General features: G+C 33.2%; 1 protein-coding gene across 1 annotated transcript in view; it reads left to right on the forward strand.

Annotated features, from left to right (window-relative positions):
• The first annotated feature begins 1,939 nt into the window (after positions 1 to 1,939).
• Positions 1,940 to 27,595, forward strand: part of LIPI (lipase I) — a 138,503-nt gene continuing 112,847 nt past the window's right edge. The window contains exons 1-7 of the mRNA XM_037800648.1: positions 1,940 to 2,314; positions 4,001 to 4,109; positions 6,065 to 6,166; positions 15,022 to 15,111; positions 16,196 to 16,258; positions 19,016 to 19,120; positions 27,165 to 27,276. Coding sequence (XP_037656576.1) covers positions 2,003 to 2,314; positions 4,001 to 4,109; positions 6,065 to 6,166; positions 15,022 to 15,111; positions 16,196 to 16,258; positions 19,016 to 19,120; positions 27,165 to 27,276 — 893 coding nt within the window. The 5' untranslated portion in view covers positions 1,940 to 2,002. The remainder of the gene's footprint in view (positions 2,315 to 4,000; positions 4,110 to 6,064; positions 6,167 to 15,021; positions 15,112 to 16,195; positions 16,259 to 19,015; positions 19,121 to 27,164; positions 27,277 to 27,595) is intronic.

A 27,595-nucleotide genomic window follows, 5' to 3' on the forward strand; every position in this document is an offset into this window, starting at 1 on the left:
CGCAGGTCTTCTTCTCTTTCATTGCCTCCTTCTTTATTTTCTTCCAAATAATTGGGGCAATATCACATATATAGTTCTCAAACTAGGACTACTTTAATTAATGCATATCATTATGGATTTATAAAATGGATGCATATATCATAATTTACTTACGTCCTTATTTCTGGACATGAAGATCACTTCCATTTTTCACTATTAAAATGATGTTTATTAGAGCATTTTTCCCCTACGTTTTCAGACTATACTCTTGGGATTTATCCTTAGAAGTGTAATTACTGGAATAATGTACACTAAAACTTTTGTGATTTTTTTTTACATTTGTTAAAAAATTGCTTCCAAAATATTCACCAAATTAAGTTTCCAGAATCAGTGTAAGTCAGTAATACTGCTCGTATTAGAAAACAAACAAACTACCCGAAAACAAAACAGCAACTGGCAGAGAGATTCCAAAAGGAGCCGAGAGGTCGCTCTGGTGGGCACTCTTATGCACAACATAGACAACCCTTTTTAGGTTCTAAGAATTGGAATAGCTACAGTAAATACCTGAAACTATCAAACTACAACCCAGAACCCATGAATCTTGAAGACAATTGTATAAAAATGTAGCTTATGAGGGGTGACAATGGGATTGGAAAAGCCATAAGGACCACACTCCACTTTGTCTAGTTTATGGATGGATGAGTAGAAAAATGGGGGAAGAAAAAAAAAAAGGCACCACCGGTGTTCTTTTTTGCTTTAATTTTTCTTTTTCACTTTAATTTTTATTCTTATTGTTCTTGTGTGTATGGTGGTGAAAATGTCAAAGATTAATTTTGGTGATGAATGCGTAACTATATAATGGTACTGTAAACAATTGAATGTACACTTTGTTTTGTAAGACTGCATGGTATGTGAATATATCTCAATAAAATGAATTAAAAAAAAGGAACAACACATTCTTTTGGGATTACACACTTATTTTGAAAAAAATTTACACGTGAAAATCTTGAGAAGGGAAATAAAAAGCAGTCAGTTTTTCACTGCCTACTAATCACTATTGCTATTGATTTGGTTTAGTTCTTTCATATTCTGTCCTAGCTCTTTCTAGGACAGATAGGCAGATAGAAATAAGTAAAGACAGATATATGGGGGTGGGGAGGGTCAAACATACAGGGATGACAGTACTGTCATGATGATATTTAAGATGTTTTAAATTTTTGTGCTATAATATGTAATATATATCTTCATGGATTAATGTCATTAAATGCCTTTAATATATATTTTTAATTTCACAAATGTAAATTATATAAAAAAACAAGAACAAATTAAAAAAATTTTTTTGTATATATGTATATGTATATAAAATTTCAAGAGAATCTTATATCAATTTATGTTCTCAGCATCCATGTATATGAATACTTATTACATTTACACTCGCTATCAGAAGGATTTTTCCATTTTGCTTTATTTGATAGCAAAAATACCTTATTTTATTGGTTTTCTTTTTTTGATTTATTTGATCACTGGTCAGATATAGTTTTTCAAATGCTTGTTACCCATATATAAACAGTCTTCTGTAAAATTTCTATCAAAGTTCATAATCGATTTACCTGATTTTATTGGTATACATAATGCTTCTTTATTAACAATGTAATGATTTAAGTTATACCTATTTCTATTATTTTTCTGACATCTTTCACAGATATAAATAATTCTTAATTTGTAATCAACCACATTTATTTACATACTTCATCCTAATTTTTTATTTCTTTTATGCAAAAGTCTCTTTTCATAATCAATGTACTACTTTATACACTGTAGTCTCTTAATAAATTATGCTGGAATGCTAATGAAATTACATCCCTCTCCCCCAAGTCCAATTCAAATTTTTGCAACAGCAACAAGAATCAATACTTTTCAAGATCTCAGCTTGACTTTTTTTATTCCAGAGATTAAAAAATCATGCCTTGAATTCTCTCAGTTAAGTGTAAAGGATTCCTTCAGAGATTTGTTTCTTCCAAGAATGGATATAATTCTTATGATGTATACAAGGAGCAACCTAAACTGTGCTGAGCCATTGTTTCAGCAGAATAACTCACTTAATGTTAATTTCAACATAAAAAATAAAACAGTCTGGCTTATTCATGGATATAGACCAACGGGCTCCACTCCATCATGGCTTCAGAAATTTGTAAGGATTTTGTTGAATGAAGAAGACATGAATATAATTGTAGTAGATTGGAACCGGGGTGCTACAACTTTTCTTTACAACAGAGCAGTTAGAAACACCAGAAAAGTTGCTATAACTTTGACTGAGCATATTCAAAATCTTTTGGTAAGTCTGAGAATTTTGTGCATTATACCTGTTATAAAATATGCAGTATGTTATGCATTATCATGAGGTGGTAATAAAATAAAGAAACTACTTTTTTGCTTAAGCATTGGGAATTATTGCTTTGATATATTAATGTCTACAGCCATTTTTCTTTGTTTCCCTAAATAGATAATTTTCTACCCTGACATGATGTGCATTATATAAAAACATCATCTTTAATGCTTAGTTATATGTTTTGCATTAAAGATTTTTAAGAATTTTTTTAACACTACCTATAATAGCTTTAGGATGAGGTAGTGATCCTTTGTGACAGAGGAGAAAAAGAATACAATCATTACATGTTCTTAGATATCTTTTCTAAGGTATTATTTTTATATTTTTAGTAAATCAATTATCAATTGGTGAAATGGAGGGGGAAACAGTTTGAAAAGTAGCCTACTTCCACCAACCCTGGCGGGAGATCTCAATACCATTCTGCTTTCTCTAGTGTTTAGGTTTAGGGTTCAGGATGGGTCAGATAAGTTCAGGCCAGTTTTAGATCATCTGTGGTTGATGGAGAACCTCTACATCACAGGTTTTGAATCAGACTTCAGGGGTTCAAACCCCAATTCCATCTCATCATCTGTGTGACTTGGAGCAATTAGGTAGTGTGTAGTATTAGATATTTCTAATACTAGTTTCCTTGATAAGGTTTCATGTTAAGGAGAAGGGATGAAATTAGTGGCATAAAACTCAGGTTTCTGGGAACTGATCTGAGAAATCTGAAGGGAACCATCACCTGTAACTAGAAAGCCTGTGTCTAGTTTTGTAATCTCATCCAATCACTCCACAGCTTTCTACAAGCTGTTGGATATGTCATTGTGTGGGCTGCACCATGGCCTGCCAACAGTCCCACTCCAGGTCCAGGAGAGTGGTGGTAGAAATACTCCCTCATTGAAGGGCCTAAAGGTTCCATGAGGCTGAGACTCTGAGAAGTGTACAAGACTTGGTGTTGGAAAAAATGGCCACATCACTTTCCAGCTTGTGATGTGGGGAAAGCACTTAAAATCCATGAGACTCATTTTATCATCTTTGGAGTGAGGATGATTATTCCACTTTGCCAGTCTTAAAACAACCCACAGACTGGGGCTTGAAATAATCCTTTTTACTTATTACCTATGTGACTTTGGGCAATTCCTTAACCTCTAAGCCCAGTTTCTTGTTTTTTTTTGTAAAACGGAGTTTTATTGAATCATATTTTTTAGCAGCTAATATATTAGGGCGTTTTAGGCAATAATATAAAAATAAATAATTCATAGGACTTGTGAGTATTAAATGTGATATTTGTAAGGCAATTATCAAGGCAGCTGGCACAAAGTAAGCACCCAATATAAAGTGGTTATTATTACTATTCATTAAATGCTTTACTAATTATATTTTGCATATACTATATTACATCATAGGATGATAAAGGTTTTTAAAATTTTAAGTACAGTTTTTATTGCTATTATTAAAAATGAAGAAAAGAGAAAGAAGTATCTTATGGCAAATGTTAAGCAAATTCATAGTTGTTTTGAAATTATAAAGCCTTCTTCCCTGTTTCCCAGATATGGATTAAACCAGAAAAATAATGAGTTTTAGAATATTGCTGTATGAGACATAATTTGTGAATACCTGTAATGAAAATCATTACATTTTCAATTGCAGAAGCATGGAGCATCTCTTGACACTTTTCATTTCATAGGTGTGAGCTTAGGAGCTCACATTAGTGGATTTGTTGGAAAGATGTTTCAAGGTCAACTTGGAAGAATAACAGGTAAAATGTTTTGGTAGAATTAATGGTTTAGTATACTTTTAAGCATCAGAACTTACTTTATTTAAAATTTCACATGTGCAATAACAGAAATTATGCACACACATTTACTTATTTCTCTATTATTTTCAAATGTTAGTCTTAAATGTTAGTTAGATTATCATAATGTCTTGTTCAGTTCTTAACAGAGTTTAAATTACTCGTGATGAAATAGGAGGAAAAGATCCATTTCTTCAGCCTCATCTGAATTTTAAGGACACTTACCATTGTAACAATACCAAGGAAATTTTGGTCTATTTAATTAAAAACTTTATGTATTAACTAAGAATGGAAAGTCAGAGCATAACACATTCATAAACATTAATTTAATTTTTGTAAACTTTGCTGTATTTGAATTCTGTTATAAATTTTACTTGACCTCTAGAAGAGAGAATCAAGAGTCGGTATCTGAGATTCAGGATTGGATTTCAATTACTCTCATATTTCCATAACAGAGTTATTGCATTCGGAAAGCTCACTATCCAAATAAAACTGACATGGGTTTTCAGACTTCCCTCTAGTACTGGTGGTAAACTTAGAACCAGAAGGATAACATTCCTTTTTAACCAATTTGGTTTTTTTTTAAACTTAATGAGATTTATGTCCATAGAAGATTTATGATAATTTCATGTGTTAATAAAGGGTAATAGAGTCTTCAGCTAAATAAAAAAAAAAAAAAACAAAAGGAAGAGAAAGAGGTGAATAACTTGTAAAGATTGCTTGAGGCTTTACAAACCTTAAGCATACTTTACGATTCCTCTGGTTAGCTTTAATATTATCTCCATCATAAATATATGAAACTGAGGTTACTAAATGAATGTATCATGGAGAAAAATTGAGTAATAGCTGAATGAGCATTCATATAGTTTCCGGCACCCAATGACAATTCTCTTACGATCACCACACTAGCTCAATATGAACTGGTGATAATTCTACTTTATTTTACTTTACTTTGTTTTATTCTACTTCATGTTATGAGCAATATGTGTTTATCCACATATTGATCTGGATTGAGTGGTACCATATACCAAGAAATCATCAGGGTTTAAAGGCCCAGGGGATGTAGAGGATCCACATCAGAATAATCTAATGCAAAGGAGAGGTTTCTTCCTCATTTAGACAAAAGGGTCAAATAAAATAGAGAATTGAGGGACTGAGATGAGCAAACTTACATATTTTACTTTTTTAAATAGCTTTTTAAAATAATTGTTTCTTCCATTACATAGATGCGCTCAAGGGGTTGAATTTTACCTTTTCTCCACCCCCTTTTTTAGACATTCTCTAGAAGATCATGAGCCTACAGTTTTTATTTAGACTTTCAAATTCCCCAGCAATAATATCCATCTACCATGGACTTTTTAATATATTTTTCTTTCCTTAAGTGTGTGTGGGAAAATTTTGTGAAGAATGAATTGTAGACAATAATAAATATGTTTTACCCCACAGCCCAGATTTCCATTCAGTGCCTAAAAATAATTAGATCTATAGATAGATCCAGTAGTTACTAGTAAGGCACAGATTCACAGAGAGGACCTATGATGGTATTTGTTATCCTTTTTTGTCTCAAGAGAATGAGTGGTTATTTATTATTTAATATAAAATTAATATCAGATTATTGCTAATTACTTATTAAATAAAAATGCTTCAAATAAAAATATCCACAAGATTTTGTTGAGGTATCATTGGTGTGGCTAAACTTGATAAAGGTTGAAAGTTGGTAATAAGTATTATTCAAATAATGATTAACACTTGCTATTCATCCAATTTTTTTGTCTTTAGTTAAATTTTGGATCAAATTTTCAAATATAATTGTACAGGCTTGTTAGTTTATAATGTAATAATAACACAAGCTTGAAATCTAATGAACACTGCAGTAGGACTTGATTAATTAGATGTATACTTTCCTTTTTGCTTTTCAGGTCTTGATCCTGCTGGGCCAAGATTCTCTGGAAAACCACAATATGACAGATTAGATTACACTGACGCAACGTTTGTGGATGTCATCCATTCTGATACCAATGGTAACAATGTAGAATTTGTTGCTTACTTATATGAAAATAAAAGTAAATATAGACACTGGGGGAAGGATAACATAGGGGGAGAAAGAGTTTGTGGATGATGATAATATATAATTATATAATGGTCTTATTTCCCGCTAGCAATATTTCTTAGGGTGAGTGATTTCCTGTGGTGTTAAATGGCACTCTTTGCCATCAGCTTATCTCCTTTAGATTTCAACATGTCATGTCATCTTAAATTTTTTTAATTTGATAAAAAATGTTCATCCTGTCCATGCTGCTCACAATTTTATTTCTTTGATCTTGTTTTACCCCAAACTGAATATTCCTGATATATCTAGGTTACTATTCTATCCACTAATTTTCTCTCTCCTGTTGTCTATCAGTGAGAACTGTCCATACCATTTCAGGCATAGATAAAGAGTAATCTTCCCTAATGGAAGGATAGCAATTCATCTGTACTTTTAATTATCTTCCTGAAAATGTTTAACTAGGTTTTGGTGGTTTTGGCTAGAGTACATTGAACTGGTACTTTCAGGGAAAAATCTAGATGACCCTGATCCCTTTCCTGATTTGAAACTGATAATACTAACGAATATTTAGCAAGTACCTCCTGTGCACTAGGCAGTGTTCTAAGTGCCTTAAACAAATTAATCACTCAATTCTCACAAGGTCCCAGGAGATAGGTAACCATTATCATCCCCCTTTTATAGATAGGGAAACAAAGGTGAAGGTCAAAAGGACAGTGAGGTTCAGAGCCAGAATTCAAACTCATATCTTTTGATTCCAGAGTCTGTACTTCACTAAAATGTTATTCTGACTAACTGATAATTCAGGTGTGTTATGGCTGTGGGAAGGAGAGCTATGGGGTGCTCGTAGAACAGGATGAACTGAACTCAGTACTACTCCTTCTTCTTTGTTCCCTAAGGTTTCCTTTCTCTTTGGCCCTAGTAATTAGTTTTCTTTCATTTACCTTGAATTTACCTTGTAGTGATCCATCCAAGTCCCCTTGTGGGAGACATAAATGTCATAAATGACAGACAACAATTTTCCAACTTCCTGTTTGCAGCCAGTGGACTGCATGCTAATTATGGTCCTTTTTGGAGTCTAAGTCTACCTACCTTTTACAGGTATGATGCCCCAAACTTCTGATGTCTTCTCTCTCTCTATTACTGTAATATCAGCTTATCATACTGTATACAACACACCTACTGGCCAATTACTCTGTGGTCCCTTATCTAAATTCTTTCTGAAACTCGAATGCAATTCTGTTAATGGCCTTTGAATTAGGTCTTTATATTTTTAATTATTTTTTCCATGAGTTTTGGCTCTCCCTATTGAACATCTAAGCTTGTTCTATACTTCTAACATTTTTTGATGGTTCAGTCTATCAGAACTTACCTGCCACTAGATGCCACATAGCTGCCTCCCTTGGTTGATCTTTTATCACCATCACAAGTGAGGATCACATATTCTTGGCACTGCATATTCAAATGTCTCAAGAAATTTCTGAATGTTACTCTTGAGGTCAGCACATTCTTGCCAGAACTTATCTTTGGAAAGTAGCCAACAAATGCATCTTTAACATCTAAATAATTTTTGTCCTTATTTAGTCGTGTGTGTTAAAGAAGCCATGTGGCTTCCAAAAATAGTAGACTTGATAATTTGGGCCAACCTTGTTGCTGAATTGACAGGGAAGAATTACTGGGCCAAGATCCAGTAAGCAAAAATTTAGGAATGTGACTGGTCATTTGGTTTGCTTTCCTCATGTAGGGTTTTCTGAGGCATATAGTCTTGGAAGGGCTTTGGAAACCCTCATGAGGTATGTAAAACGTCTCATAAGTTGTATTGGACCTAAGATGGTAAATATGAAATAAACCAGCTTTATATGCTGTGTAACAAGCTTCCTGTTACCTAAGAGACCCAGAAAATCTAATATAACGAGTTTGTTTAAATAAATCCTGGATTGATAGAGCTTCTAGGTGCCTTGAAGAAGCAAAAAAAAAAAAAGTCCTCTTGGTAGGAAGATCAAGTCATCTTTTGTCTCAAATTACTTTTACAAGAAAATTAAATAAATGCCTTGCACTCTAATAAAAATAACAAGGCACGTTTGAAATAAGACAATGTGAATGAAAACCAGAAGAAGCAAACAGATCCAAAGGGCTTCAGTTATTGAAATTGTTATAAATTGGCTATAAATTATGCTGATTATATTCAAGAGATAAAAGACAAGGCTGATAATTTCAACAAATAATGGGAAATTACAAGCATATAATTATATTTGATAAATAACCAAGAGGTGTTCTTAATCGATAAAGTAACATAATAACATTTGTTGAATGGGTGTAACAGAAGATTTGAAACAAGAGATGAGAGAATGTGTGAACTGGAAGGTAAGAGAGAAATAAATTTCTAGAATGAAGCAAAGTCATGCAAAGATGCAAATGAATGGACACAAGACAGAGATGTAAGAGGTATATATTCTACAACAGCATTTTTCATTAGAATCCCATAATAAAAGGAGAGAAAAATAGAACAGAAGTAATGTTTAAAGAGATATTATTCAAACATTGTGAATGTAGCACTGAATTAAATATTTGAATGTGGTAAAAAGGGGAAATTTTAGGTTGTATATATGTTACTGGAATAAAAATTTAAAAAAAATCCTTGAAACTGAACAACATAAACAGTGAATACTAAGGTAAACCATTGACTATAGTTAATAGTACAATAATAAAAATATGCTATAATCAATTGTAACATATGTACCCCTCTAACGAAGGTGTTCATAATAGGATGGTGTATGGGAACCATGAATTTTATGCATAATTTTTCTGTAAACCCACAACTTTTCTAATAAAAAAGTTCACATAAACAAAAACCAAGATATGAAAATCTGGGCTCACAAAACAATTAAATGGCCTTGATGCAATGGGCTCCTAAACGCTGGTGCATGATGATGTTTTCTCAGGGTCACGGTGAAATGAGAAAAATCAGTACAATGTATTGTTTTTCATAAATCTAAATTAATAAATTTAAAGAGCTGCTCTCTATTCAAAAACTGACCTTCTCCATTTCAGTGGTAAAAAAAAAAAGATATTACCTCAAAATTTTCACACACAGATTAGGAATATGAACAATCTACAGTTTCAAAATGCCCAATTAATTGCAATAGGGAAAAAAAAAGAAATCTCCATTCAGAGGCATAATAACAATTGCAGGAAAAAACACCTTCAAACATAAATCTTAAAATAAGAAAGACAAAAATGATCAGACTTACTACTGAAATCTCAACATAATGAAAGGCAGGAAACAAGATAGTTATATTAATATGGTGAAAGAAAATAACTTAATCTTCAAATTCTCATATATTTCAGGAATAAAGATGGAATAAAGATACTGTGTTTCAGACAAATCTAAACTGAAATTGTCATAGCAGATAGCTTATTCTTCAGGCAGAAAGAAAATTATCATAGGTGGTGAATATTCAGGAAAGGCAGTGAAAATGGTAAAATATAGTTAACTCTAAATTAACATTGACAGAATAAAACATTATTAATCATGTTTTACGAGGCTTGAAATATATAGAAAAGTAAAATACATTACAAAAATAGCATATAATGTAGGGAAGGTAAACAAAGTTCAAGCATTCCATGTTCTTTAATTGAATCAGAAAGAAGGTAAAAGTGACAGTCAACATTTGATGTTCATAATTAAATGATACTAATTGAGTCTCTAGGGCAGACAGGAAGAAAAGAGTAAAGGAGTATATAACTTTCAGGCTAAAAAAGGATAAAAAATGGAATAACAGAAAAGAAATACAAAATAAAAATAAGGCGAAACAAATAAAAAGTAGGTAGTAAGATGGTAAAATTAAACTCAATTATACCATTAAATGTAAATGACCTAAATAATCTGATTAAAAGATTATTGCTGCCACAGTGGATGAAAAAGACAAAAACAAACTATATATTATTGAAATATATTTGAAATTGAAAAGATGTCAAACAATATTATATGCAAATGCAATGTGATATGCAAATATTACCCCTCCAAAACTGTCAAGTCTATGTTAACTTAAATGGTATAAATTTTATCACAAAAATATTAGTAGAAATATGAAGTGACTATCACCAGGAAGAGATAAGAACTCATAACATGGCTTCAATGTATATACAGCAATATTGACATTTATACATTGCTGTAAAAGGCAACTGCATAGTCATAGTAGGATATTTAAATTACCAAAAAAAAAAAAAACAACAAAAATCCATAGAACTGCTATACACAGTGAACCCTAAGTTAAACAATGGACTATAATTGGTATTACAATTATAAAAATGTGCTTTCATCCTTTGTAACAAATATACCACACCAATGGAAGGTGTTAATAATAGAGTGGTTTATGGAAATCATATATTTTATGCAACAACTTCTCTAATTAAAAAAAAGAATGAAATAGAGGATAGCATTATAGTTACTAAGATATTAAAATGATTAAAGTACTATAGAATTAACAACCTTATGCAAATAAATATTAAATATTTATGAAATAGACGAATTCTAGTAAAAAGAAAAACAGTGACCAAAACTGACAATAGAAGAAAGAAAATATTTGAGTAGTCTTATTAATAGAATCAAAATCCTAATTTAAAGCTATCTCACAAAGAAGATTCCAGACAATTTTTCCTCTCTAGAAAACAATTAAAGAAAAAATAAGACCAGGTTACTCAAACACTTCCAGAGAATAAAAAAAAGAAACTGTTTACAGTATTTTAAAAGGCCATTGTAAATTTAATAAAAGCTCATGAAAGATGATACTGAGAAGACAAATTGTTAGTACCTCTTATAATCTCAGATGTAAAAACTGTACATAACATAAAATATGTTAGAAATCAAGTCAGTGAATATTAAAAAGCTGGTGAATTACGATCAATTTTGTGTAATTCTATAACATCAACTTTAGTTTAACATTGAAAAATCTACCTCAATTCATCTCATTAAAAGAATAAAGGAGAAAAATATTTCAAAATCTTTTGGAGAATTTATTCATGACAGACATTGTCAGCAAATTAGGAACAGAAAGAAAGTTGCACAATCTGATAAAAGAGATCTATTCAAAAACCTATAGAAAATGTCACATTAATGATTCAATTTAGAAACTTTCTTTGGAAAACTTGTTTTTTGACATTGGGAACTGGACAAGGATGCCTACTACTACCATTCCTAGTCAGTATTTTAGAGGAGGTTTTAGCTAGTGTACTAAGGGAGAAAGTCATAAAGTACATAAAAAGAAGGAATATCATAATCAGATGGTATGTTAGATAATACAATAGATAATACAAAAGAATGCCCAGATAATTTATTAAAATTCATGAGTGAATTAAGCAGTTTGTTGGATACATGATAAATAAACAAAATTCAACTCCTTCTAATAAACAGCAACAAACAGAAAATAAAATTCTAAAATTATACATTTTTTAATAATAATAATAATATAAATACCTTGGAATAAATCTAACAATACTGAGGAAGAGCTCTTGTAGAAAATGAGGAAACATTATAGATATTAATTAAAGCAGCCCTAAATAAACAACATATATGAAACTTAGTATGATGTATATGTCAATACACATATTGATTTATAGATTCAATGCAATCTTTGTTAAAATCCTTCCTTCTATTTCATTTTATTCCTCATCTCCTTCTCCCTGCGGTTCCTTCCTGTACTCCTCCTCCTCCTTCTTCTTTATGACCTTCCAAGGTTATTAGTATGGGAATTAGTATGGAATGCCAAGGACCAAGTATTGCTGAGGCACACTTAAAGAAGGAAAAAAGTATAAAGGTATGTTCTTCCAGATATCAAGTGTTACTATAAAATGATAGTAATGAAGACAATGTGCTGTTGGTGTTAAGGGTGGAGAAAAATCCAGTAAGAAGTAATATAAAGTCAAGAAACTAAATTTATAGCAAAGTTGGCATTCCTGCACAGTATTTCAATGATTCTCTTTCTGATAAGTGGTTCTGGGTCAGTCAACTGTATAGTCAAATTTAATAATAAAAGACTCCTAACTCAGATAAAACACAAAAGTTCTTCCTGATGGTGTGTAATGCCTAAACAGGAAAAGAAAAATAATAAACATTTCACGAGGTAAGGCTTTTTTAAATCTCAATCACATTTCAATAGAGAATAATAATTTTTCAAAGTACACAAAAACTCCTAAACATAAAGGAAAATATTAAAATGTCTGATAATATTAAAATTGAGAATTTCTTCAAGAATAATACAAGAACATGAAAAAGTCAAAAAAACAAGGAAGATATCAAGTCCCACTATAAGTCAATAATCAAGACAAAGGCAAACTAGTTAAAAAAATACTGACTTACACAGGTATTTTACAAAGGAGAAATTCCAAATAGGTAATAAACCTGTGAAAAGGTACTCAAAGTCACTACTCAACAGAAAAATGTAAATTAAGCCTCCAGTGGAATACTATATGCCTACCAGAAGGACCAAAATTAAAATGTCTGAAAGGACCATTTGTTAGAGAGAATGTAGTATGATACAAATACTCATGTTGCTGGCAGAACTATGAACTGACACAACCACTTTGGCAAACTGTTCATCATAGTTTTTTTTTTTTTTTTCTTTAATTGAAGATATTCATACCTTATAACACAGCAGTTCCACTCCTAGATATGTATCCAAAAGAATTAATATATGGGTTCAAGAATGTTCAAAACAATGCAAATGTCTACCAGTAGGAGAATTCATAAATAAGTTGTGGTATGTTTATGCAATGAAATCCTATATAGCAATGAAAATTTGGACTACATTTATTTATACATGGAGATTAATATCACAAGTATCCTATAATTGATAGAAACCAGGCAAAAAATTAATACATACAAATGGATCAACCTATATTTATTTCCCAAACAGGCAAAACAAAGGATTATTTTGAGAGGCAGCCTTAGAAAGTAAAGAATGGTAAAAAATGATTTTCCTAAAAGAAAGGGTGGTTGTTACTTTTAGGAGAAAGAGAAAAGTTTTTGATTGGGTAACAGCACACTGGTACTTACTAGCAGCTGGCTATTTTCTATTTCTTGACATAATAAATTATACCTTTATGTTTTATATTCTTTTCTGCTTGTGTGTTATATTTTATAATAAAAAGAAAATTAAAAAGTCATATCTGCTCTCCCCGTCCTTCTTTGAACCAAGGGAATGAATGACCTAAGCAGACCAAGCTGTCCTGCCCCCTCCATCTGATAAAAGGGAAATGACATGCCTGATCAAGGGCTGCTCTTAAGTTAATAAATATCTTTTACTTCCCCTGATTCCAGAGCAGTCTTCTTGGTTTGAGTCTACCTTAATGGAAGGTTGGAGAAAACGATGACACCAAACCTGGTCTTAGAGCTTCATGTTCAGTGCACCAAACCCTAGTCTTAGAGCTTCATGTTCAGTGCAGATGTGAGATTTGACAGAACTCCAAAACTGTGGGACTTCTTTTTCGGCATACTTAGGAGACTCTTTCACTGCTCAGATTCCATAAGCTAAATGGATGACGGATGTAAAGAGAGATTGGCTAGCCCATCCTCACCACGGTCACAATCAAATCACACATACCTTTCATTGGATTCTAGGGAGGTCTAGAGAAGTCACCTAAGTTCTTTGTCTTTCCTGACAAGCTGAATGCCCTTCCTCGTAAAACACACATCTAGTGTTCTTATGCCCCTTTAACATCTCACTAGCTGTTAACTTATTTTGATACATACCAGAACTAAATCAAGTTGCTGCCTCTTAATCCTTAATGTCAGGATTAATGCCAAGTATTTATTTTTGTTTTATTAAATCTATTTCTAATCCCACTTGGGAGTTCATGATGTTGTAGGACATTTCTGGTACCTCAGGCTAAAGCATTGAAATCTTCCTTTGGCAGCAAGGTTTGACTTCTAATTACAGTCCTGATTATTGTTAAGCTTGCTGCCTTCTTCATTCTAATAATTCCCTGGGATAGTTCCCCATACTGGTGATGGATTGAGAATTTGTACTTCCACCAGTGCCCCAATAATCTATAGATTTAAGCCCTTAAGCCATAGCTATATCTTTCATTTCACTCCTGCCCAAGTTATTTCAGCTGAAGCAGCATATTCTTCAGTTTTTTTCCACTTTATGAATCTAGCACCACGAAGTCCTAGGAGTTATCATACAGAGTGAGAGCAAATCACACTGGCCTAAAAGTCCTATATGACTTGGCCTCGTTTCCTCCAATGCCTCCTCTTACACACTGGGCTTCAGCCACACTGGCTTCTTTGATAACCTAGGCAAACTCACACAGATGGCCACTTGGCTTGCTTCCTTATGTCCTTTGGGGATTTGCTCAACTTGCACTACTCAGTGGAATCTTCCCTAACCAACCTACTTAAAAGTGCAATCTACCATCCTTTCTATGCACCTTCTGTCTCCTTGTTCTATGTAATTTTACTCCACTGCACTTCATATCTGATATACCATATTTTTACTTGTTTATTATGTGTCTTCTACCACTAGATTGTAATTTCCCCTAGAAATATAATTCTTCCTCTATTTTTTTCACTTGGGAATTCATAGTAAAGAGAGCTCTGATTTGCCCATATTATGTGATTGATAAATATATTTAATTAATGAAATATAATTTTCAAAAGGAATTAATTTGAAGAACTGATACCAGAAAAATTCACTTTTTAATAGCTTTTTTATTTTTAATTCAAATGTTAAGTGTCATTTTTAGTGGATTTTGTAGGAGATATTGTTTTATACAAGTGTTGCTGATCTGGTGATGTACCTTGTGACTCTTGAATGGTTTTCTTTTCAGGTTTAGGCATTAAGGAGCCCTTGGGACATATAGATTTTTATCCAAATGGTGGAAAAAAACAACCTGGCTGTCCAAAATCAATTTTTTCAGGTATACTGATAAGCATTTTGAATAAATTTCATATACTTTGAAATGATAAAAGTAAACTGATTCACTTTGTCTTCTTAAACTGTTGGCAATATCTTGATTTAATCTTCGTTGCCTGTAATTCAGGAGAGTTATTGATGAACAATGGTATAATTTGATCCTATTTAGTTCATTAGGGTTATCAGTAGATATTCCATTTGGTTATGGATGAGACCTATCCTATTGTGGTTTCAACCATTTTAGTTCATCATCTTAAACATTAGAAGTAACCAGTCACTGAGGAAGCATGAGCAGTATAGCATAACACAAGTATAGCATACCACAAGTTTCATCTCAGGATTTAACATATACTATCAGCATTGTATTATAAAAAGCACTTATAAATTTATAAACTCTTGGCCCTTGGTTGTCCTGTACATACAGAGAGCTGAGTGAATGCTCCAAGTGTGGGATATGGTTCATGTCAGAGTCATAGCAAGAAATTTTTTTAGAATCACAGTGGCAACTGGTCAAGTAACACATGGCTATAGGCCACTGTAAATGGAGAAGTTTAGAAAAAGGGAGGAAGGTGTGAGAGGTTGGGAAGAGCAATGGATGTGGTAAAGTTTTAATGTCACCAGTTTTCTTAGTCATCTCTGACATCGTATGGAAATTTTAGGGATGTGGAATTAGAATGGAGAGACTGTACCTTGTTAAGTATAATAGCACTGTATTTGTGGAGACTGCTAAATTATTGAAATCATGTATCTTTACTGTGATAATTATTTCATTAGAAAGGTTGTATTATAAATCTCATAAAACATACTAGGCTTTTCAATGTACCATTTATTTAGTTTTGAAGTAAAACTGTGCATCATAACCAACAATTTAATGTTCTTCAGGTACACAGTATTTAGTATAACCTAATCTTTAATTTTTCTATAATTTACTCTAACTTAGCTTAATACATCTACAATCCCTTTGCTTGATTTTAACCCTTAAGGGATTGAATTTATTAAATGTGACCACCAGAGAGCAGTTTACTTGTTCATGGCATCTTTGGAAACAAACTGCAATTTTATTTCATTTCCTTGTCATTCATACAAAGATTACAAGACTGGTTCATGTGTGGACTGTGATGGCTTTAAGAATAAATCATGTCCTAGACTAGGTAAGAGACATTGTTACAATTATTATTATTCTTTTTGAAAGTGAATAACATAATTGTGTTAGTATTTTCTGTTGGAAGCTAAACAACACTTTAATTTTTACTGTGTTAACATTTTATAAAAAATTATCTGTGGAGATGCAGGACAAACAGATTTAAATAGATTACTCAGTACTAAATATTTTTATGACACTTACTGAGTGAACCTTTTCAACAGCCTCTCTCTACTCAATATGGTGGGCAAATTCATTGACCTCATAATGACCCTGTTCTGTTTGGATTTGTTAAAGTTGACAAAATGCAAGATACTAGAAATGGGTTGACTTTTACAATGGGTATTTACTAACTTACAAGCTTACAGTTCTGAGGCCTTGAAAAATGTCCAAATCAAGTCATCAACAGGGGATGCTTTCTCACTGAAAACCAGCTACCAGCGAGCTTGGGCTCCTCTGTCAGATAGCAAGGCACATGGCTGTACCTGCTGGTCCTTCTCTTCTGAGTTTCATTGCTTTTAGCATCTGGCTTCACTGGCTTCCTCTCTTAGCCTCTCTGGGACTTTTTTCTGTATTGTATCCTCTTGTAAAGGACTCCAGTAAGAAGATTAGGACCCACCTTGAATGAAGTAGGCCACATCTCAATTGAAATAACCTAATCAAAAAGCCCCACCTAAAATAGGTCAACACCCACAGGAATGGATTAAAAAAACATCTTTTCTGGGTGTTCTAGTTTGCTAATGCTGCCATAATGCAAAACACCAGAAATGGATTGGCTTTTATAAAAGGGGTTTATTTGGTTACACAGTTACAGTCTTAAGGACATAAAGTGTCCAAGGTAACACATCAGCAATCAGGTACCTTCACTGGAAGATGGCCAATGGTGTCCGGAAAACCTCTGTTAGCTGGGAAGGCACGTGGCTGGTGTCTGCTCCAAAGTTCTGGTTTCAAAATGGCTTTCTCCCAGGATGGTCCTCTCTAGGCTGCAGTTCCTCAAAAATGTCACTCTTAGTTGCACTTGGGGTGTTTTGTCCTCTCTTAGCATCTCCGGAGCAAGAGTCTGCTTTCACTGACTGTCTTCAAAATGTCTCTCATCTGCAGCTCCTGTGCTTTCTTCAAAGTGTCCCTCTGGGCTGTAGCAAGCTCGCTTCTTCTGTCTGATCTTATATAGTGTGCCAGTAATTTAATTCAGACCCACCCAATGGGCGGGCCAACACCTCCATGGAAATTATCCAATCAGAGTCATCACCCACAGCTGGGTGGGGCGCATCTCCACAGAAGCACTCAAAGAATTACTATCTAATCAACACTGACAACATCTGCCCACACAAGATTACATCAAAGATAATGGCGTTTGGGTGACACAATATATTCAAACTGGCACACTGGGGTACCTACAGCTTCAAGCCATCACATCTTGATATACAAAAGGATCTCAGTATCTATCATCTATCTCTTAAAGATACTTGCGCATTCTTGGCAGCACTGAGCAAGTGAAGAGGTGTGAACCATAGTTAGCATTTCATTTGCTATCAGCAAGTATACATGAATCATGGCTTATCTCTTGTAAATAATAAAAGCTTGGTAAAAGCAGTTCAGTATTGCAGGTTCTGAGAACTCAAGACTGCCAGCATGAAATTATAAGGAATAAAGGAACTACATTAAAAATAGAATGTTAGAGCTGGAAGGATTCTGAGATGTTGTTTGTTCAGGGATTTCTAAAGAGAAAACAAGACCCAAGCATGTCATGAACATGTAAATGTTATCATGACAGGATCTTCCAGAAATATTTCTAAGGACACAGGGACTGGAAGACATGAGCAGAAATTCCAAAGGCTGAATTAAACTCTATCCATGCAGTTTTCTTCAGCAGGAGTTTGTACTAACATACAAGGAAAATCTCTAGGAGAGGCACACACTATGTGGGCTTTGCCAAATTTATCTCTTATAGACTGTTTCTGTGCACAGAATGTCTTGTAGGATGTTTCTTCTTGTAGGATTTCTTCAAACCTCATATTGGCTATTGATTTTTTGGTCCCATGACTTTGCCATATATATAAGAGCAATGTGACCAGACTGAATATATAAACCACTTAAGGGAGCAAGTGAGAAAGAGTTTAGTTTCTAAATTATCAATTCAGAATTTTTACTATTATATTCAAATATCTAATTTGAAGGTAGCAATGTGGGAACAGAGAAATACAGGAAATGGGAAGCATCTGAAATATATTCATGCACCATATGTAGATATAATGCATATATTGACATTTAATATGTATGTGCAGTATATATACTATATATGTATTATATATGATCTATACTACTATTCTATATAATGCAACTATACACCTATGTATGTACAGGATAATTGAGGGCTGTACTCATTGAGCTCAATTATTTAGTTTTATCTAATAAATTTATTCTGCTGACTTTACTACAAAGAGTTATGAGCACAATTCTGAATTTATAACAGTGGTAAAAACAGTTGTAAATGGACTGCAGCAATATGGGGGTATGAAAGTCTCTGATAAGGTTTCTAGGGAGCAGGATTTATTTATGAATCCTGAAATTGAGTTTGTTATTGTAATTAAAATAACTGATTGTGATATTATTTGAAAAAAATGCTTTTTGTATTATAAAAGTACATGGAAAATAATAAAAATAATAATTGATAACATTATTATTAATTGATTCTTTAGTGATTTGAAAGTTTTTTATGCTATTTGATGGAAGACCAATTTCTAATGTTCTGTTTCTCAAATCTCAGGTTATCAAGTGGAGCTATGGAAAGATGTTTTAAAAGAAAGAATGGAAGAAAGATCGCTTAGAACTACTGTGTTTTTGGATACTGATGGCAAAAATCCATTCTGTAGTAAGTTGCTGACATTTTTAACAAATGAATAAATGATCCGTTTTATAGACTTATTTACATTTTATCCAAAATGTTCTTTCTACCCACTCAAATTCCATCATGCGCTTTGAGAAAAGTTTAAATTTTTTAAAAGCCAGTGGGACAAATTCAAATAAGGACTTAAGCATAATTTTGTGACTTTTTAGATAAAATGAACAGGTGTTTTGTGTAGTATTTTCCCAAAGAAACAAAGTTTTTGTCCCCCCTCCACCAACCAGTTGTATGATTATCAGTCCACTCTAAGAAGTATTTAATCACCTATCAGGTTACAGAGATCAAGACATCTATGTACATTATTAACTCCCGTTTTGGAAGTGGAATTAAACTACATAAATACAGAAAAAGGCAAATAAATAATAATGCTCCCAATGCATTTTTAGTTAGACAAGAGGAGGAAAATTGAGGAACAAGAAGTAATCTCATTGAAATGCATTGAACAGTGATGTTTATGAGGAGCTATTAAAGAAAGCAAACTATTCTGTTTAAAGATGAAAGTGGTTAATAAAAGTAAGTCCTGTTACATGAAGAATTTTAAATGGGAGACACTGCTGTAGTCGGTGGCATTGACTTTGATTATGGGGGGATGAATATTTAAAATACATTCTCATATTTTAAAATATTTTTAGCATAGCTGTTGTTAAAGTTTTTCAGTCAGTCTCTTTCTACTGTTAAGATACTATAATTCTTCAAACATTAATGATCTGTTCTATCAAATAAAATTGGACCATTTCATTTTTTATTGAAATGTTTATTTAGACAATTTCACGTGTAATTTTAAGAAATAATACAGAGTTTGATTGTACACTTTACTCAGTTTTCCCCAATGGAAATGACACTTTGGTATAATATAATATCACTACTAGGATGTTGACATTGGTACAATCCACCCTTCTTATATTTTCCCATACGCTCATTTCTTTGTGTGTGTATGTGTGTGTAAGTTTGTGTGGGTGTGTATTTAGCTCTATATAATTTAATCACGTGTTGAGTCATGTATCTACCACCACAGTAAAGATATTGAACAAGTCCATCAATGCAAGCACCCCTTGTGTTGCCCTTTTAGAGCCATATACGTTGTCCCACTCCCTGCCATCCCTAAACCCTGGTGTCCCCTAACTTGTTTTGCATTTATAAAATATTGTCATTTCAAAAATGCTATATAAATGCAATCATACAGTACATAACCTGTTTGAATTGGCTTTTTCATGCAACATAATTCTCTGGAGATTCATCACTGTTGTTACATTTATCAATATTTCATCCCTTTTAATTGCAGAGTGGTATTCAGTAGTGTGTATATACCCAGTTTGTTTCATTATTAACTTGCTGGAGGGCATCTGGACTTTTTCCAGATTTTAGCTATTATGAATTAAAACATAACTACGGACGTTTGTTTACCAGTTTTTGCATAAACATAATTTTTCATTTCTCTTGGACAAATGCTCTGGAATTCAAATTGTTGGGACATATGGCAATTGCACATTTAGTTTTATAAGCTATTGACAAAGTATTTTCCAGAGTGGCTGTACCATTTTACAGTCTGCCCAGCAAAGTATGAGTGAACCAGTTTCTTTGAATTCTTGTCAACATTTGGTGTTGTCATATTATTTATGGTGTCCATTCTGATAGATGTATAATGATTCTTCACTGTGGTTTTAATTTGCATTTCTCTGATGGCTGATGATATTGAGCATCTTTTTACATGCTTATTTTCTGTGAAATGTCTGTTCATGTCTTTTGCCCATTTTTCTAATTGGAATTTTTATTTTAGTTTTTTACTGTTGAGTGTTGAGAGTTCTTTAAGTATGCATTCTAGATACAAATCCTTATTGGACATGTGGTTTGCAAACATTTTCTTCCAGTTTGTAAGATGGCCTTTCATTCTTTTCACATGGTTTTTCCAGAGCAAAATTTTAATTTTCATGAGGTTTAACTTATCAATTTTGCCTTTTTATGGAATGTGCTTTTGGTATGATGTCTAAAAATTGTTTGCCAATCTCTAGATCCTGAAAATTTTCTTTATAATTTCTTTCTAATATGTTACAGTTTTCTGTGTTGAGATTCAATTTTTTTTTCTGCCTGTGGATGTCCAATTGCTCAGCACCGTTTGTTGAAAAGGTTATCCTTTCTTCACTGAAGGGCTTTTGAAACTTTGTCAAAAATCATTTAAATCATTTAAGAATTTAAATCATTTGATCACTTAAGCATTTTTGTGCAAGTCTATTTCTGAGCTTTCTATTTTGTTTCATTTATCTATGTTTATGCCTTTACAAGGGTGTTGATTGCTGTAGCTATAAAGTAAACCTTAATATCATGTGGAGTGATTCTTTCCTCTTCATTATTTTTTTGTTAAGATTGTTTTAGATATTCTAGGGCCTAACCCTTTCCATATACATCTTAGAATAAGGTTGTTTTATATCTACAAAAATAACTTTCTGGAGTTTAAATAGTAATTGCAGTAAATCTATAGATAAGTTTGGAGAGAACTGATATCTTTAAGATGTTGAGCCTTACGATCTGCAGACATGATATGTCTCTCCATTTACTTAGGTATTTTTTATTTCTTTAATCATTTTATAATTTTCAGCATACACATCCTGTACATCTTTTGTTAAGTGTATACCTAAGTATTTAATTTTCTTTGGAGACATTATACTTTTAATTTCACTACCTGCAGATTCACTGTTAGTATGTAGAAATGAAATTGATACTTTTGTGTTCAATTTGTTTCCTGTGACTACTGAACTCACTTATTATTTCTGGGAATTTTTCATAGATTAATTGGGATTTTATATGTAAGCAGTCCTTTCATTTATGAAAAAATGGAAGGACTTTCTTCCTTTCCAATCTGTATGTCTATTATTTATTTTCTTGACTTATCATAGACACTAGAAATTCCAGTTCTGTGTTGAATAAGAGTGGTGAGAGCAGACATATTTGCCTCAGTCCTAATCTTAAAGGGAAAGCAATCAGTCTTTCACTACTAAACACAGTGTTAATTGGAAGTTTTTTGTAGCTACTTGTTCTGGTTTGCTAAAGCTGCCATTATGCAAAATACCAGAAATGGATTGGCTTTTATAAAGGGGATTTATTAGGTTACAAATTTACAGTTCTAAAGCCATAAAAGTGTCCCAACTAAGGCATCAACAAGAGGATACCTTCATTGAGGAAAGGCCGATGGCGACTGGACAACTCTGTCAGCTGGGAAGGCACATGGCTGGTGTCTGTTGGTCCTTTGCTCCCAGATTCTGGTTTCAAAATGGCTTTATCCAAAATTTCTCTGGGTTTCTGTCTCTCTTAGATTCTCTCTCTCAGCTCCTGTGCATCCTTGATTGCTCTCCCAGGGGGTTTCTCTGGGGGTCCTCTCTTAGCTTCTTTGAGGCTAATTCTGGTCTTCCTCTCTTAGCTTAGCATCTCCAAATGTCTTTTTGCCTGCAACTCTAAGTGTCTGGGTCTGTGTTGGCACCTGAGCTCTCTTATGGGCTCAGTAAACTAATCAAGACCCATCTGTTCTAGTTTGCTAATGCTGCTGGAATGCAAAACACCAGAGATGGATTGGCTTTTATAAAAGGGGGTTTATTTGGTTACACAGTTACAGTCTTAAGGACATAAAGTGTCCAAGGTAACCCATCAGCAATCAGGTACCTTCACTGGAGGATGGCCAATGGTGTCTAGAAAACCTCTGTTAGCTGGGAAGGCACATGGCTGGTGTCTGCTCCAAAGTTCTGGTTTCAAAATGGCTTTCTCCCAGGACGTTCCTCTCTAGGCTGCAGTTCCTCAAAAATGTCACTCTTAGTTGCACTTGGGATATTTGTCCTCTCTCAGCTTCTCCGGAGCAAGAGTCTGCTTTCAATGGCTGTCTTCAAACTGTCTCTCATCTGCAGCTCATGTGCTTTCTTCAAAGTATCCCTTTTGGCTGTAGCTTCTCTTCAAAATGTTGCTCTCAGCTGCACTGAGTTCCTTCTGTTTGTCAACTCATTTATATGGCGCCACTGATCAAGGCCCATCCTGAATGGGTGGGGCCATGCCTCCATGGAAATATCAGAGTTATCAACTACAGTTGGGTGGGGCACATCTCCATAGAAACACTCAAAAAATTCCAATCTAGTCAGCACTAAAACGTCTTCCCCACAAGATTGCATCAAAGAATTTGGCTTTTTCTGGGGGACATAATACATTCAAACCTGCATACCATCCTATATGGGAAGGGTCACATCTCCATGGAAATAATCTAATCAACAGTTCTCACCCACAGTTGGTTAGGTCACATCTCCATGGAAACAACCTAATCAAAAGATCCCACCCATAATGTCTGCCCTCACAAGACTGCATTAAGGAACATGGCTTTTGCAGGGGACATAACAGATTCAAACTATCACACTACTCCTTAAAAATTTGAGGTAATTTCCCTTTCTTCCAAACTCATTGAGAATTTTTTTCACACAAATAGTTGTTGAATCTTTTCATATGCTTTTTTTGTTTGTAACTGATAAGAACAAATAATTTTTCTTCTTTAGTCTGTTGATAGTGTAGATTGCATTGATTGGTTTGCAAATGTTGACCAAGCGTCACATTTCTGGATAAATCTCACTGTATTTGTGTGCGTGTGTGTGTGTGTGTGTGTGTGTGTTGTTGGACTTGGTTTGTCCATATATTTTATTGAGGACTTTGGTGTCTAAGTTCGTGAGAGATATTGGTCGGTAGTTTAATTTTTGTATTGTCTTGATAGAGGTTTATCAATTTTATCTTTTTTCTAGGATCAGTTTTTTATTTAATTGATTTTCTCTTGTTTGCCTATTTTAAATTTCATTTATTTCTGCTCTGTTCTTTATTACATGTTTCCTTTTGTCTTTGTGTTTATTTTGTTCTTCTTCTTCTAGTTTCTTGTGGCAGAAACATGGATTACTGATTTGTTTCTTCATCTATAACTAAGCATTTATAAATTTCCCACTCAACAGTGCTTTAGCTGTGGTCCACATGTTTTGATATATTGCATTTTCATTTTCGTTCAGTTCTATGTATTTTCAATTTCTTTTGAGACTTTCTCTTTGATTATGTATTATTCAGAAGTGCATTGTTTAATTTTCATATGTTTAGAGATTTTCTTGTATTTTGATTTTCTATATCTTCCAGTGTTTATTTAGGAATTTATATTTTGTAGAATATTGTTGCTTTAATCTAAGTTTTAAAATACTTGACACAAAATTTATGGACATAAATATAAATCAGCTGTGGTTTTAAAAATTTTCTTAGTTATGTCATATTTTTTATTTCTAATATTACTCATTTGTTTGCAATCTCTCGTCTATTTTTCTTATTCCATTTAGCCAAAACTTTATTATTAGTCTTTTTAAAAAATCAGATTTTGATTGTTGTTCTCTTTCTAATTTCTCTTTCTAATTTCTAATATTTTTCAAAATTTCTTGAATTGAACAGTTAACTCATAAATTTTCAATCATTTTAAATTTCTAGTTTATGCATTCAAAATCATATTTAATGTTCAAAAACAACTTTAGCTTTCCCACAATTTCTTGTGTAAAGCTTTTATTGTCATGAGTTCAAAGTATTTCATACTTTCAATTATGATATCGTTTCCATAGTATTGATGCCAATTGTGTGATTTTGTTTCTTTTTTTTCATTGCTTGGTTGCTTTGGGGACTTTTGACCCTTAGCATATGCTCACAGTTTTTAAGGATCTCATCTGTACTTGAAAAACGAAATTTGTATTCTACAGTTGTTGAGTTCTTCGTTTTAAGTAAGTCCATTAAATCATGCAAGTTAATTGGATCCAATATCTTTGCTAATTTCCTATTTATTCAATAAAGTTTCTGAAGAGGGTATGTTAAAATTTCCTGAATTGAAATTTGTCATTTTCCTCTTGTAATTCTGTCTGTTTTGGTTTCCTGTATTTTGAGGGTTAATTTTAGATGCATAAAAGTTCAGGAAATATTATGTTTTGCTTCAAACTTAAAACTGCATTTTATTTCACAGACTACTTTGATTTGGCCCCCAGCAACATTTTGCCTCACATAGCCTTTGAACCTTTTATCCTCTTTTCTATTTTTTATATTATGTCTTCTAGTATTTTAGTTCCTTTTTATTTGACACACTATGAATTCAATTATGAATTCACTTAGGCATATTCTCGTTATATTTGGTGTGCGCTTATATTTGCCAGTTTCATCTTTCTACATTGTATCTTGTCTCCCACTCCTTTCTTCTCAGTTCAGTTTCTTTTCTGCTGAATTATATTCATAGTGATTTTCCACTAGCTGTTTACCTCTGTCTATTTTTACCCCCTCCTGAAAATATCCTTATCTTTACCTTACTCTGGAATGAAAATTTAGCTTGGTATAGAAGTCTATGTTGAGAGCTATTTTTGCTCAGCACTTTGAAAATATGAATTCTGCTGTTTTCAGGAATTTGTTAACCTAATTTTTCCCTGTAGATAATCTATATTTTCTTCTGGCTGAATTTACAATTTTTTTTTATTGTATACTGTTATTATTTTCTAATCTTAATGAACTGTCCAAGTTTGGATTAAAAAGTAAAGGAAATATATTTGTGCTATTTCAAACCTTATTCATGTCTATTTTAATATAGAAATTCTCAGCAATTCATTCTTTAAATTGTGCCTCCATCCTGGTTTTATTTTTTTCCAAAACCTAACTCACAGTGATCCTGGAGTACTGGAGTATCTTTTATGTAAATATTTGAGGGTCATTCAAGAAGAAGCTAGTACAAATATGGATGCCACATTATCTGGAGTTTTATTTCTCTTCAGGGAACTTTGTTTGTTTGCTTGTTTACACCTAAGACCTACCCAGAGCCAGTAGAAGGAGTTTCCCTAGCTCCCCTTTCAAAGATGAAGCCTTGAATTGAGGTCTCTTGGTCTGTGCAGGGGCCTCCATTCCACCCCGTTGCTTAGCATCATGTTTTTTGTTCCTTCATGGATGTTGACACATCAATTTCCATTTCCATGCTGCGTCCAACTCTTAATTCCCTGGGAGTGTGTGTGTGTGTGGGGGGGGTGGTGGTGGTGATGGTGATACCCTTTGCTTCATTCCTTCTTATGGCCTTGGCTTTCATTGCTCTTCAGTTTTAGCTCCTAATGTATCTCCTTCTTTTCTTCTGAGCCTGGTTGTTTATTTACATATTTATGGATTTCTAAGTACTTGTAGTGGAAGTGGGAACCTATTCTGTAAAGTTCAGTGCCATGCTACCAGAAATCATCTGAGCAAGGCTGAACCCCCAATTTTTTGGATGGAGTAGAACAAAGTATTTGGCTGACACTGAGCAGTTACTTCAAAGTAGGAGTTATCCCTTTACATCCCTTGTGTCAGAAGTTATTGAACCTTCATAAGGTCTAGTCATAAATCCATTACCTTATTTGAGGTAGTGCTAAGCATCAGGCATAAGACAATCATTAGGTTACTTTGGCTGTTTTGTAGTAGCATGTAATGGCTGGCAGGCACATTTTTTGTACAGTGATTCTAGCAGGAACATTTCAAGCATTACATGTTCCTTTGAATGCAATACACATATGTTGTGTTTTAAGAGGGGTCTTGGGATCACTCACAGACAGCCAAAACTTCCTGGAAGCACTGATAATCTTGAGTATAAGATTGAGTTAAGCATCCTTGACTATGAAAGACATGCTCTATCAACTTTTGGTAGGGGAATTTTGAATAAGAACTACTATGAGCTTACCATGTATAGAACTACATATTTCACAGTTATTCCTAAACAGCCAGTGAAATTGGGGATTATATATGTCAAGCAAATTTAGCTGGGAATACTGTTCATATAATTAAAGAAACATTGTATTTACTCATTTTTAAGACTAGTTGAAAATCGACAATGAGAAGTAAAATATATTACCCATTTACAGAATGAATGCCTCTTAATATTATTTGCATATATGGTTATTCCTAGATATGTGCATCTGTACTAAAACAAAATTAAAAATTTATTTGAATTGGATTCTGTATTTTTGTTTCATAGCTTATTATTTTGTTCTCAGTATAATTGTTCTGGAAGAAACTATGATAGATGGCTTTATTACATTTAAATTAATAAACCAGCTTGGGATGATGGCAGAACCAAGGCTCTATGAGTAAGTACAATTTAGTACATTGCTTTCCATAAATTAAATGTTTGTTTTGAGTATCCACTTCAGCAGAAAATCCAAATAGTGTAAATTTTTCTATCCAGAAGTTCCTAGAATGTTAGATATTGAAAGGACCTCAGGTGTTTTATTATAATTTTCATTCCCCTGATGAAGATACTGAATATGAAAGAGATAAAGTGACGTGTTTTTGTTACATAAAGAGTGACTACAAGAGAGTTAGCCCAACTGAAGACGTTAACTCTTATTATTTTCTCTTGACTCTCAGTCCAATGTTCTTATCAAACCACTGTGCCTCCTAGTTCTC

This window comes from Choloepus didactylus, chromosome 1, assembly GCF_015220235.1.
Source record: "Choloepus didactylus isolate mChoDid1 chromosome 1, mChoDid1.pri, whole genome shotgun sequence".
Classification (NCBI taxonomy): domain Eukaryota; kingdom Metazoa; phylum Chordata; class Mammalia; order Pilosa; family Megalonychidae; genus Choloepus; species Choloepus didactylus.